The sequence below is a fragment of the Parambassis ranga genome, chromosome 18 (assembly GCF_900634625.1).
Source record: "Parambassis ranga chromosome 18, fParRan2.1, whole genome shotgun sequence".
In the NCBI taxonomy this organism is placed as follows: Eukaryota; Metazoa; Chordata; class Actinopteri; family Ambassidae; genus Parambassis; species Parambassis ranga.
Window position 1 is genome coordinate 8,017,428 of NC_041038.1, and position 13,667 is coordinate 8,031,094.

General features: G+C 39.4%; 1 protein-coding gene across 2 annotated transcripts in view; it reads left to right on the forward strand.

The window, feature by feature from the left end:
* Positions 1-2,714: 2,714 nt before the first annotated feature.
* LOC114450626 (ATP-binding cassette sub-family A member 1) overlaps positions 2,715-13,667 on the forward strand; it is a 123,847-nt gene continuing 112,894 nt past the window's right edge. Inside the window, exons 1-5 of one of the 2 annotated variants that reach the window (XM_028428833.1) lie at positions 2,715-3,054; positions 8,290-8,419; positions 11,591-11,684; positions 11,768-11,909; positions 11,988-12,115. In XM_028428833.1, the coding sequence (XP_028284634.1) occupies positions 8,354-8,419; positions 11,591-11,684; positions 11,768-11,909; positions 11,988-12,115 (430 nt within the window). In that variant the 5' untranslated portion in view covers positions 2,715-3,054; positions 8,290-8,353. The remainder of the gene's footprint in view (positions 3,055-8,289; positions 8,420-11,590; positions 11,685-11,767; positions 11,910-11,987; positions 12,116-13,667) is intronic. The other variant, XM_028428834.1, reaches the window with a different exon arrangement.

Sequence of the window (13,667 nt, forward strand, 5' to 3'; positions counted from 1 at the left end):
TGTCTCAGAGATCTGAGTGGCATTTAATCTGGCTTTCCTTCCCAAAGGCTCTTAAAATGCAGCCTGGGGTATTGACTTTACTTGTTTTGGTATTCATCTGTGATCATTTTTCTTATTTTGTTGAAATTGATTGAAAAGACGCACACACAGAAGGCTCTAGCCAAGTGTAAAGTGTCAACTTAAACTTTGCTGAACAGAAAAAAGTCATTCTGTGAACTTCTCTGTTGTTTAGTTACCCTGGGGCATAAAATCAGTAAGAGTTGCAAAGGGGCTTGTTTCTCTTTCTACTCAAGTTGTATGGTAAAGAATATTTTTACTTCATCACAGCAAACGTTAGCACTCTGTAATCATAATGTGCATGTAGTGGGAAGGTATAAAGTGTGTATGTAGGAGCCCTAGTGGGGATTCTTGTAGCTGCATAATTAAAGTATAATACAATGTATAACAGCCTGAATTTAGAAAACATGTCTTGCATCTGATTTTTTAGTAAGAGCAAAGAATTTTGGGTTTTTATCCAAACGCTCCATTAGTTTTCCACTTTTTCCACTTGATCCAGCACAGATTTATCTCAACCTGTAAATTATTTCAGCTCTCCTTTCCCATCTTTCTCCACAGACAGTAAATAATGTACCGACACTAAGCTCCTCAGAGATGAAATACATAAAATTAAGGCTTTTCAACATATTATATCTTTTCCTTACTTTGCTTCATTTACTTTATCCTCCTTATTTCCTGGCCCCTGGCACATTTCTTTTTGTCATGTTCAGGTAGTGTTCCTATTATCATTAGTTCCTTAAGGTATGCAAGAAGAAAATGACAAGGCAATGCAGTTGCAAATGTGCCCCCTGTTTTTCATTAGTATGGCTAGACTAATACAGGGTTTACTGACCTGGGAACAGCAGGTGTATTCTACTGTGCTGGCACCTTCGAGCGGCAGCACTTCATTAGCCGAGGCAATTACTTGTGGGCAGTCAGTGTTTCACCTGCGTTCCATGAGTGTGAGTGTGTGTAACTAATTGAGAGTATGAACCTACACCACATGAGTGAGTCACAGTGACCCCTGGGTGACTGTGAGGGACAGAAAAGTTTTCTGTTCTTTGAGTGACCTTTAAGGAGAGTTTCATCACATTAAAGACAAAAAGCATAAAAGTACACCTAATTGACACATTGAACTCTAAATATATGCCTGTTAAAACACAGACTTGTTTAAAAAAAGAGGACAGAAGAGCCACTCCTAATGGCATCCAGAATTTCTTTACACCAGGTGGTAAAAATGTTTGTGCATAGTTTGAGATTAGAAGGTGCTGCAGTCGGTAAAGAGCTGCAATGAGCTGCTGAGCACACACACACACATACAAGGGGAGGGGTTGTGGACTGTAAATAAATCTGGATGAACTGTCTGCATTGTCAGTCTTGTTTTGGGGAGTGATTTGCAATTGCCACTATCTGGGCAGACCCAGAGGCTACCAACTCCATGTTAATTCAAATATTGGCAAAGCAGTAAATAAAGCAATAATGAGAGTGAGTGGAGCTAAAGAGGGCAGTGCAAAAGAAATCCTTATATATATTTATATATAAAAGGTTTTGATACAAACCAATTTTTTTAGAACGTAATCTTCCCCTATTATCACAACCTCATCTATAGATCCATAGCAACTGTCAGTGTTGCATAGCAGCATGATCTCCAAATTTAATTGATTTCAGAATGGCTTGATTGATCCATCAGCATTCCGCATGCCTGCATAAAAAACTGTCTGTGGGGATTAAATCCTGATGGCCTCAGGTGGCCATTAGAGGAACTGCAGTCTTTAGCCTTACATTTCAGTGTCTCAGGCCCATACGTTGTTGCTTTGTTGACACATTGCTAAGGTTTTTCCAGGAGCTTCACAAATCCCTGCGGCCCTGTGCAATTATCTGACTTGTCTTGACATTTGTGACAAAAACTGCAGCAATACACAGCAACATTCTAAGTTTGAAGTAGATCAGAAAGGCAGTTGTGGGGAAACAAGTGACCCATACAGAGTTCTTTTTTTTTTTTAGATAGATGACATGTCAAGTACCTTGACACTTGCCATTACATTAATTACAGGAATCAAATTTACTCCTTACAAAGGGAATGATGCATTGCAGAACTTTATGTAATGACTCTACTTCATTTTTGACAAGAAAAACTGTTTTTGTGAAGTGCTTCTTAATGAGCACAGAAATATCATCCAGTGTGACGCTTCCCTATTTGTTTCTTGTCTAGCTCTTAGTAAACACCCATCTCATCTACATAATTATATCCACTCAGTGCACCTTTGGTATTATTTTTTATCACCTAGAATAATAATCTCCAAGCCCCCTTGTTACCAAATTATATAGTTGCTATAAAACCCTACAGTCAATACACTTAGGGACTCGCCCTTTGTCACGCATTCTGTTGATCATCAACATCATCAACATTTTCAGCTTGTCTCTGTCTCTCAGTAAATAAATGTGTTTCTCATGATCCCATCTGCCCCCTAATCACTATAACTAATGCTCTACTTATTATTATTTTTTAAAGCAGATTAATTTTAGGACTAATTAGATCATGAATTGTTTGTGCTACGTCAACATGTGACCAAATTTCAAAGTTTCCTGTGGGGATACCCTGCTAGACAAACTTACACAGCCCATGAATGCCAAAACAAGGCCAGTGAAATGTAGGGCAGCGCTCCTGTTCACCCTCCTCGCTTCATCAGGTGACTCAGACAGGACGACAAGAAGCAGGCATATGTGCTCTGCCACAGGGCTAAGCTTAAGGGAACTTGCTGTGTAATGTACACCACCTGTGTGCTTCCTGGCTGCGGTATTACTGTGGCTACAGTAGCTATGACAGGCTCAGCAGAGGTCATTTGCATACTTTATGACTTCAGGTGAAAGGGATAGCAACAACCACGAGAGGTAGGCAGGGAATGAGTGAGAGAGATAGAGATGGTAAAACAGTTGCTGAGTCATTATGGCCGGCAGTTAGATCAGGTTCTTTAGGCCCTAAGATGTGCTGATGGGTGAAAAGCATACAGCTTGGAGGTAGGTTGTTTTTGACAGTTTGTTTTCTTTAACAGGACACATGTTTTGTGGCCAGGCCTCCTGTGATGCTGTCTGTCTTCTGTTGTTTTTGTTGTTTGCTCTCTACTCCCGAGGCTAGCTCGGGCTCAGGATTGGGTAACTATACACTTGTCTCTGTTTTCCTTTTGCCTGTCTTGTCTGCAGTGGATCAAATAGAGTGCCTTAAGAACTGCGTGTATCTTATTTGAAAACATTTAATAATCTATTCTCCAGGCCTGATGCCTGGATTGGAAATAGAGCAACAGCGAGGGAAGTGTGCAATGGAGTGCTTACTATTTAGTTAGTTCACGTTTAACATGCTGTTCACTGTAACTGCTTATTTGCTCAGTCAAAAGAGCAAAAGGTAAACTTTAACCCTTGCTCAGCAGTATTACTCCCATGGTAATGATTAACATCGAGCATTTAGTAGTCATGCAATGTGTACTTTCATAACATAATTTAAACATGAATGACATGTCCTAATGATTCATTAAGTAACATTTTTCCTGTGATATTTTTTTTTGGTTATCAGTTTCATTTGTTTCTAATGAATTAGTAATTAGTGACTAAAAGTGATTGACAGGTTGCCCCATGTATGAGCGCTTAGAAATATTATGTCTCCAAAACTAATTACCTGTAATGGCTGCCTTAATATCAGTGCAAGAATTTTGACAGACTCTGCTTTTACATGTGATTAAAGGTAGCATTTTAAGCAAAATGTCAGATTAAGTGGCAACACATGTTTCTTTGTAAATTTAGGGTGGACTTGGTGGATTTGTTGTTTTCAAAATACAACAAGTTCACTAACCCCATAGTGCAGCAGTGTATTGTTGACTAACAACAAGTAGAATAATGTAAGACATTTTAGCCATTAAATATTGATACTGTGAAAAGTTTGACATTTTCCTAACCCTAACAAGCCCATTAGGGACTTTAACCACATGGGCCTCCTGTTAGGTCATTAGATCATTTATTACATCTAATATTATGTTATATGTAAGCAGACTAGATCTGTTACCAGTTAACACCCGTTAAGATAAGGACTGTAGATGGCTAGGGTCATGAACCTTGTCCAAAATCCCAGAAGAACACTCTGCTGCTGAGAGCTCAGTATGTGGCTCAAACAGAAAATGAAGATCCATCTTTAAGTCCGTAAACTCTCTTCCTTGTGTCAGCTTGGTGGAGCTGGCACAAGACAGGCATAAGACCTGCCTGAGGAGGAGCAGGTTGCTGATAGCCAGTGAAAGTAATGCAGAGATACAAAGGAGATTCTTGCAGCTGCCTCAGGGTGGCAATTATGCTGTTGAAACTTATGAGGTTTTTGTGGCAGACAGCACTGCAGTGCTGACGGGCATGAGTGGTGGGGACAAATTTACAGGTGAAGGTCTGATATGTCATCATCCTTCATGATGATATGTCATTAGAATTGGACATGTGCTGACCAAGTGATTCCTGCAGGTTGTGGCCGAAACTGATGCAAAAGTAAAATATAAAAATGCAGCTATAGGGGACGGGAATTAATATTCTAAATATATAATATGACACCAAACAACAAAAGCTGTATAATTCACAAAAATATTTAATCATCGCTGGCATGCAGTAAATCCTCAAATAAAATAAAATATGTATATTCTCATCGGTTTGATTGGGGTTTCAACAAAATGATCTACCTGAATGAGTTGGATTGCATTCAGAAACATGTCTAATGAACACTGTGCTCCTGATGGAGAATGGTCCCTTTGAGCTAGAATGGCCAGAACTGAATATACAGTATATGCTTCTTAAGAATCCAGGGACACCATGCTCTGTGAGTGTCATGCTCACGAAGCAATAAATGAAAGCTGTGCGTTTAGCCACATTAATGGAAAAAAGAAGAGACACACAGAGGATATGAATGGAGCAAGGAGAAGTGGATTATGGAGCAGTTTGAAAAGTTTCAATGGATGTTTCAAATGCTCTCTTTACCATGAAACTGGGCCAGAATAGAATTCAACCTGCAGTCCTCGGTGGAGGAGGTAGCTCTTTACTTTTACAGCGTGACGGGTCAGGTGTTTATTATTTAGAAAAGTAAAATATTCCAATTCCAATATTCCCTCATATTTTATTGACAATTACAGGTGCCTGTTTCAAGGCTCTTGTACATTATTATAATTTACAGTGTCTGTCTTTTAAAACATGTAATTAGTGTATTGTACAGTGAACTAAAGCAGCGCAATCAGGGGTGATGCTGGTGACTGAACTGTATAGCACAGCAATTAAATCGCTGTGCCAGAAAAAAAAACATAGCAACTTCAATTTAACATTCAGAGAGGAATACACATAATTAAAACAGTAATTAATCTAATCATTAACACAAATGTCTTCCTACAATATACAGTGTGTATTCCTTCTGCAGTGAAGTTGCACAGAGGTTATGACAGACTGAGGAGAAGAGACGGATTGAACAAAGGAGCAGAGAGACCATTATACCCTTCAGAGGGCTATGGCAACCCCCCTTGTAACTGATGTTGCACTCATTCCCTGCTGTCCTCTGCTCTCATGCTGTATGACAAATATCTGTTTTCTCTTTCGATCATCCTAGGGGGCTGAAATAATTTACTTTGCTATCCCCAGTCCACAAATGCCAGGCATGCATCAGCACTTATATCCTCACAGTGTTTTTTTTTGAGCACTACATTCTCTCTCTTTCTCTCTCTCTGTCCCATCCTCGCTTCTTTCTTTGGGCTTTCTTTGGAACTAATGATGCCAGCGCCTGATGGCCAGACTTATAAAGAACTCATCCACAAAGTAGCAAAAGGAACTCATTTCAATTATTTTCTGCTCCTAGCCATAGATTAAAACGATGATCTGGGAAAAAAACATTTCTGGAAAACATTTTACACCGTATGGTGTTTGTACTCTAGAGAGCTGTTTGTTGTGTTTTGTAACATTGGCTGCAATGCAAATCACAATCATACCCTCTCTTGTTACTTGTTATCTGTTCTTTAGAAGCGAAATCGGAAGAGTCCTTAAGCTGGGTTTTTTCACAGCATTCACCCACACACATGCCATCTTTTACTCTCTCTCTCTCTCTTTTTAAGATACTAGCACAACTCACATATACAAGCATTCATGACATATGGCTTGAGTGTATTTTTGGAGATGTTGTTCACCCTTCATGCTTGACGTGATTTCGGAGTGGAGGTGGTGCCGAGCTGTCCTTCTCTTGCGCTTTACATGTTTCAAAAGACGAGGCTTGAAAGCAGGCAAATGCAGCACATACTCAATTATACAAGCATTTGATGGAGTCGAGTGTTCATGCGTACACTAGGTCTCTACGTAACGGCTCGGGCCATTTGTGTTCTGTAACTATTTCCTTCAAAAGAGATACATGGTAAACCACAGACAGAAGGCTAAAGCAAATCATGACTACTACACAATAAGAAAAGAAAGTGTGGAGGAGGAGAACACGATTGTCATACATTCATTCTACCACAATCTGGTAAATGTCAAAAAATATGGAATACATTTGATAACTTGACAACAGCAGTAATGGCATGATTCACGTCACTTGGCTTCCACAATAGCACAACTTGGCATTGCCACAAAACACAATATTAGTCAGGAGATTCTGTTGACACCTCACCAATATTCTGTTGTGGATTATTTGACTGGCCTTCCGCACTCAGATTCTTTAGCCCATTAGAGCACTTATTTGGAAGTAAGGGGAGCATCAGCTTTCCCATGACGGTAAATAAAACATCCATGAAGAGGCATTAAATAATGTAAACACACAGAGAGGAGATGGAACCTGTACAGAAAGAGGAAATGGAGCGGTAAAAGGTGGCACATTTGTCAGGTCTGCCCTTGGGCTAAAAAGCCCATCCCAATCCCCACCTGCATTACCTAGTGCACATGCTCTAATCTTATAGGTCTCAACAGAACAGGAGATAAAGAGTTCTGCAACATGTTTTGTAGCTGACAAGTAGTCCACCTCAGGTACTGAATATATATATATACATGCAGTACACAAATTTGTTTCAAACAAAATTTTATATATATATATATATATATATATATATTATTTTGTTTGAAACAAATTTGTGTACTGCATGTGGGGTTTTATTAGCATTAGAGAATTAAAATGCTTTGATCACTTATCAGCACGCATTACAAATGTACTAATGTTACTATTTGTAATACCCTGTATATGCTGGCATTTTTTGTCACGTTTTGCATAAGTGTTCTTTGTACAACCCAGTGTTCTTTGTACAACCCTGTTTCCAAATAGGTTTGGACACTATGCAAATATTTTAAATCCTATATTTAGTACAAGTGCATAATATGAGACACCACTGTCTTCTCTCTGTCGGAGCCTATTCAAGATGGCATGAGGCAAAAAGAAATCAAAATTTCAATCATTTCTTTTATTTATTTATTTTTTAAATGATGGACTGGACACTGTCCTGTCTATCATGTGTCTAGTTATCATTGTTAGCAATTTGTACAATGTTGTTCCTGAATTCCTACACATCTTTTTTTTTGCGACAAAAAAGGAAGTGGAATCTCAATTCCAAAAAAAATGCAGTTTGTCTGTCGATCAAATACATGGACATATGACATATTTACATATTTAGTTTTAAAAATGACATAGCACTGCACAGATCCCTATTGCTGGCCAATGAATGAACTGTAGTGTGTGGAAAGACTGTCAGTTATGGAGTTTTTAATAAAGGTCATACTTGATGTAGCAGTATAAAAATGAGATGGCAGATCTATTTGTTTATTATCTGTGTAATCAGGGTGGAGTAGCTAGTAAAACATGTAATAAATGTTTTATGGCAGTCTTTGGTCCACACGAAAAATGATGCAGTTTTTGACTTTTATTGTAGTCCGGTCACTAAAAAGACTAAGATTAATTGACAAAGAATCGGTATGACAGTGGCCGATGAGACAAAGGCGACATTGTTAAATAGATTTTGCTTTGAATCTCGTATTTTTTATATGTAGCACAGTACACAGTAAAACAGCCACATGGCCCATAATAAAGATTCTTATACAGTCGATATACATACATAACCCTGTCCTGAGATTTGCTGAGTGTAGGTGATAATAATTCTTAGAACAGGTGCTGCACCATAAGCCCCAAGGCCTGGGGAAGTGAATGATTAGTGGCACTCCCCCAAGATGCATTGCTCTTCTGTATTAAAACCAAACTCTGCCTTTTATTCCCTCCAGGGTTTATTAAGTGGGCCAGTTGCCATAGCGACGCTTTGGCAGGATATTGCCAGGATAAGCCGTAATGGGTCTCCTGACGCAGTTCACTCTGCTCCTGTGGAAGAACTTCACTCTCCGGAAGAGACAAAAGGTACACTTGTGCTCACCAGCTGTCTTTGTAAATCAGTGTATATTTGCTAAAACTGGTCAGCAATGGAGGGAAAATGAGGATATGGTCCCAGGGTTGTGTTATCAAGGACAACTAAGTTATTCATGGGAGGGGATAGGTAATAGGAGGGATTTACTACGAAAATTGTCTCCTATAGAAGTAAGCCACCTTTAACTCTCCCACTAGAGAATAAAAACAATCTTACCTTAATGCCAACCAATTCTAAGTGTCACCTTCAATTTTTGGTGATCTAGCTCTTGCACACGTTATGTCACATAGGCTGTATTTTACTCCCAACAAAGCCAGTTTCTGGCACAATGTAGTGAATAGGGAATTACAAATGTTAAATGCTTTGTTTGGAAGGCACTCTTTTTTTCACCATCAGCCATGACCTCAGAAATGTTATCCGATAAGTGTCTTTACTAAATTCTCACCAGGTAATTAAAGGTTATTGATTTTTACTTGACAACGTTTAGCACAAATCCTCTGATATTTCCACTGGAATCGCTTCTTTCACACCAACTGAAACTGCAGCTATTTACAGTGCACTTAAATAATGTGTGGTGCTTCACCCTCGGCTGAAATGTCAACTGCTTTCAGTCCTTCACATCAAATGTACGTTGAACTACTTGAAGTGCTTGCACAAGGGAAAGTTGTGGATTCCAGTGCTTTCTGTGATTCAACTGATTTCACCCGCTTTTCAGCTCACACATTTCAAAACACCTTTAAAACCTTTTTAGAACTATATGTGAGACTTCCACTGCACTATAGCATACGGGCTCTAGTCTATATTAAGACATTTTTGAGCAATTGAGCAGTTTTACAGTCGGGCCAAAGTTAGAAACTGCCATTACTTTGTCTGGGAAAGTGTTTATCACACCCTCACCTTATCAGCCAACGACATTCCAAGAGATGGAATAAGTCATCAAGGAGTCTTGTCGTTTTTGTGGAAGATATTTTGCCGTTCCAGAGCGCTGCATTGGAGTTATTTGATCTTCACACTTGCAGCGATGATCAGACTCACATCCACCCACTTGTTTTGTTAGGGGTTCAAGCACAGCGGTTTGTCTGTTGCCCGAGTAGAACAAAAGATATGTTCACAAAAGAAAACAATCTACCTTCATCAAACTTTCCCTGGAAGAACTCAAGGCAAAGTCATTTCCAATTTTACGACTTTGTAGCAGGGAAACAGTCCCCTTTGTTAAAAGAAGAGAGAACAGGGTGTTTTTTTTTTGTATCAGGAAGACATATGCAACGGATGTTCCCTAAGAATACGTAATGGGACAGCAGTGGTTTTGTGTGCATGGAATGTCAGATATTTGGCCAATGTCAACATGAAATATTGTTATTAGACAAAACCAGTGGGAGTTAGCAAGGACAATGGTGCTTCTGGAGGGCTTGTGGAGGTTAATGACCAATTATATGAATGCCTCACCAAGCATTTTAAGATTTTATAACAGGCATGAAACTGATTTTATGGTCCAGTATTTCACATAATTTCATAGGAGGAGATTATCTATTCACAAAGGCTCTGGTGTCCGATGGCAACTGCCTGGGGAGCCAGACATTGAGAAAGTCCCCATGATCTCTGTGTTCCCTCTCTGTGCCTTTTCTTTGGAATACATTATGATAATTTCCCCTCTCTGCAGAACGACATCCTCTCTGACAGACTCGGTGGAATTAAAGCAGCAAATTTCAAATTCTAGCTTTTTTTTTGACATGTATGCAATGTGATTTTCTGCAATTTTTCTCATCAGTAATTCATTCACAAATTCTACAACTGAGGATCGACTATGTGACTGAAAACTAACTGCTCTAAAAATATATGGTTTCCATGGTGTTGTGGCCTCTGCTTGCCCTCCTATTTAATTATGAGGACAGTAACCTGCGCCCTCATGTTATTTGTGTGACATCAGATGCAATGCCTGAACATGTTACTGAGGTAGGAGTGAGGAATTTCCAGTTGATTTCCTCTAAGCAGGTCACTCTACCAGAAATGTGGGAAGATGAGTGTGCAGGCAGACCAGGTCAGCTGAGGTTAGCGGAGAAGGCTTGGTGGGTGAGTGTGAGGCTGGTGGAGGAGTTGGTGAGTGATGGCGTGACAAGGGACATGTAAAAGCTTAGAGGGCTGAGGGTGTGGGCTGAAGAGTTGAGCTGCTTGCAGCATTTTGATATCTCATTTAAAGCATGTATAATCTTACATTATATATGGTGTTATATATAATTCTGCTTAAAAGAGTTCACTGCAGAGATAAATTGCAGTCACGTTTCCACAGTAACAATAAGTGGTTTGGTACATGTGGAATCTTCCGGTATAATAACCCCATGCTTGTCACATGCTGTACATTTATATTTAACAGTGGGGGGAAATTCTGAGCAACAGCACAGTGAACAAGCCATCCATTTGCTTTATGTTTTTTTTTCCCATTTCTCAGAGTTGAAATAAAAACCTGGTACGTCACATGGGGCACTATCTGTAAGCAGGCAGGGTAAGCAAGGAAGTGGTTGACACTCCTCATCCAGGAGAGGACTGAGCAGATAAGGATTACGTGACAGCTTCAGCTTGGGGAAGCAGAGGAGCTTGTGTTAAGTCATGGAAAAAGTAGACTCTACATTGTAAATAAACTTCCATCAGTGTGAACGTGCCTCAGTTCCACAGTGCATGAGGTCATTTCAGTCAATCATTACCATTTCTCATCCAGCTTGTTTTATGTTTATGATCTTGTTGAAAATGCTAAAGCAGTGAACACCCCTGAATATCTCCATTGTAGTGTTAAAATAGTATTTGGCATTCAAGCACAGGCATATCATCGAGTGTTCCTTGAATGCTTTTTCTTGACATTGTCAATATGTAGTGTTGCTAAACAAAGTGTACTGGCTGCTTGCCTTATGTTTAACTGACAGATAAAGTGTGGCGTCATTCATCTCAGTAAGTGAATACGTCTATTCCCCAAATGTCAAGCCAGTCTGTTAAAGACAAAAAATACAATTTGGTTTCTGAATCTGCCTTCAATAAACAATTCACACATTTTCACATCTCCCTGATATTGTTGCTGGGATTTGCTGTGAGTGATTCACATTTTAACCAAATGTTCCTAAATGATATTTCATGAGCATATTATTTAAATAAAAAAAACATTGTCCTCTGTGCAGGTGCGGCTGGTTGTGGAAATAGTATGGCCTCTTTTTCTCTTCTTCATACTAGTGTGGGTGCGATCCACTAATAAGCCAGTTTACAAAGGCCAATGTAAGTACTGTAATGTGACATTATAACCCATAATTAACAGGCTAAAGAATATGTACATGATTCCAAATGCTGTGTGCCACCAGGTCACTACCCAAATAAGGCCATGCCATCGGCCGGCGTGCTGCCGTGGCTTCAAGGTATGATGTGCAACATCGATAATCCCTGTTTGAGCTACCCGACGCCGGGAGAGACACCAGGTCAAGTTAATAATTTCAACAACTCCATGTATGTATGAGGATGTTTTTACAATTCTCTCTTAGAATCTGAGAAATCATATAACGATGTGAGATATTTTGTTCATAGAATCTCTGGAATGTTAATGGAGCTACAAGCTGCTCTGGTGAACAGATCTATTCTCAGTAAGGCACGGGTGCTAGCAGATGATGTTGACCAATTGAATTCTGTCCTGTCAAAGTCCAACCCTGCTAATGGTAAGTTGATGTACTGGTACTATTCATAAAAAAGCCATTTAAGGCTGATTGACATTGCTATATAGATAGATATACTATATATAATAGTTAAAACGTACAGAGCTTCAAGGTCAAAGGGTAAATTCTCCTTTCTTGGTGTAAAAGTTTAATTGCTGCTGAGCAACGTTTCAAAAAATAATTGATATAGTAAATACTCAGCCTCTGCAACAATCACTCTGCCATGTCTTTGTTAAGTCCCCTTCATCAAGGAAAGTATCCCCTTCATGCGGATGACAAGTTGGAGGATTTGTTATTCCCCTTTATCCCTCAAAAACAATGCCATGTGATTATTTATGATGCAATTTGCCATGCAGACTGACAGATCGTTTGTCTTGATAAGTTGCTGCTTTGCATTAGGCTCATTTAGCCTGATGATATTCAGATTTTCATACGGCACCTAATTTGCAAAAAAGGCAGGGGGGGGGGGGTTGGTGGCTGCTGTTCAACAAGCAGCTCGTAGGCGATTTGCATTTTGGGGTCGCTGGCTTGTAATATACAAGATTAAATCCATCAAAGATCTAAGCCCAGGCATAATTAATGGGACTCGCTGTCTGAGGTGAGAGCACAAAAGGTCATTAACAAGAATTGAGAATGAAGTACTATCAAAAGACTGGGATGGCAAAGGTGATGGCGTTGTCCTTTTTTGTTTTTAACACGGGTTGATTAAAAAGACTCAGGTGGTCATTTCAATCAGAATGGCTACCATGTTCATGAAGAGTGCAGAGCATGTTCTACTTTCACATAATCTGACCCTGATTATGAGCATGATAATGCGTTTTCACTAGGCACTGTAGAAGCTGTGGAGAAGTGTATAAAAAAACTATTTTCACTAAACATTTATCCTAATTGAACCTTGAGTGACCCAGTGCAAGCCACTTCCTCTCCTTATCCAGATAATGGACTGACTTGCCCACATTACACTTGCAAAAGTGATAATTTAATTGCATTACGCAACACTTTCATCATCTCAGCAGAGCAGAAACACATGTTGAATATATAGATAGTTATATTAGAAGTGTCCCTGGTTTGCTGAGCCATTATTTCTGTCAATGTAGTGGAAGTAACAATTAGTCTGTATGGTATAAAATATTGTAGATTACAGCAACAAATTATGTTAAAACCTAACCTGACTAAACTCAGATTCTTCAGACTGTAATGCCACACTGCATTCTGCAGATTTACTTGCATACATGACACAAAAAGAGATTCTTTAACCATCCCTGCTATAGCGGGGCAACATTATATTCTGCAACTGCAATGCAGTGATTGTAAAGACAGAGACATAAGCTTTAACCTTGTCCTTTAAACGACAGAATAAATCCTCTCGTGCCTTTGTTTAGACTGACCTTCCATAGTCGAAAGGCTGCCATTCTATTAGGTCTGGCTTCCCCTCCTGTGTTTGGCATAGGTATCCATTAGGGCAAGTATCACACAAACTGTTTTTGCAGGCATTCAGATTTGTGTGTAGCAGTCTCGCAAACAGAAAGCAGAAACAGGACGTTTCTTTAGCTTC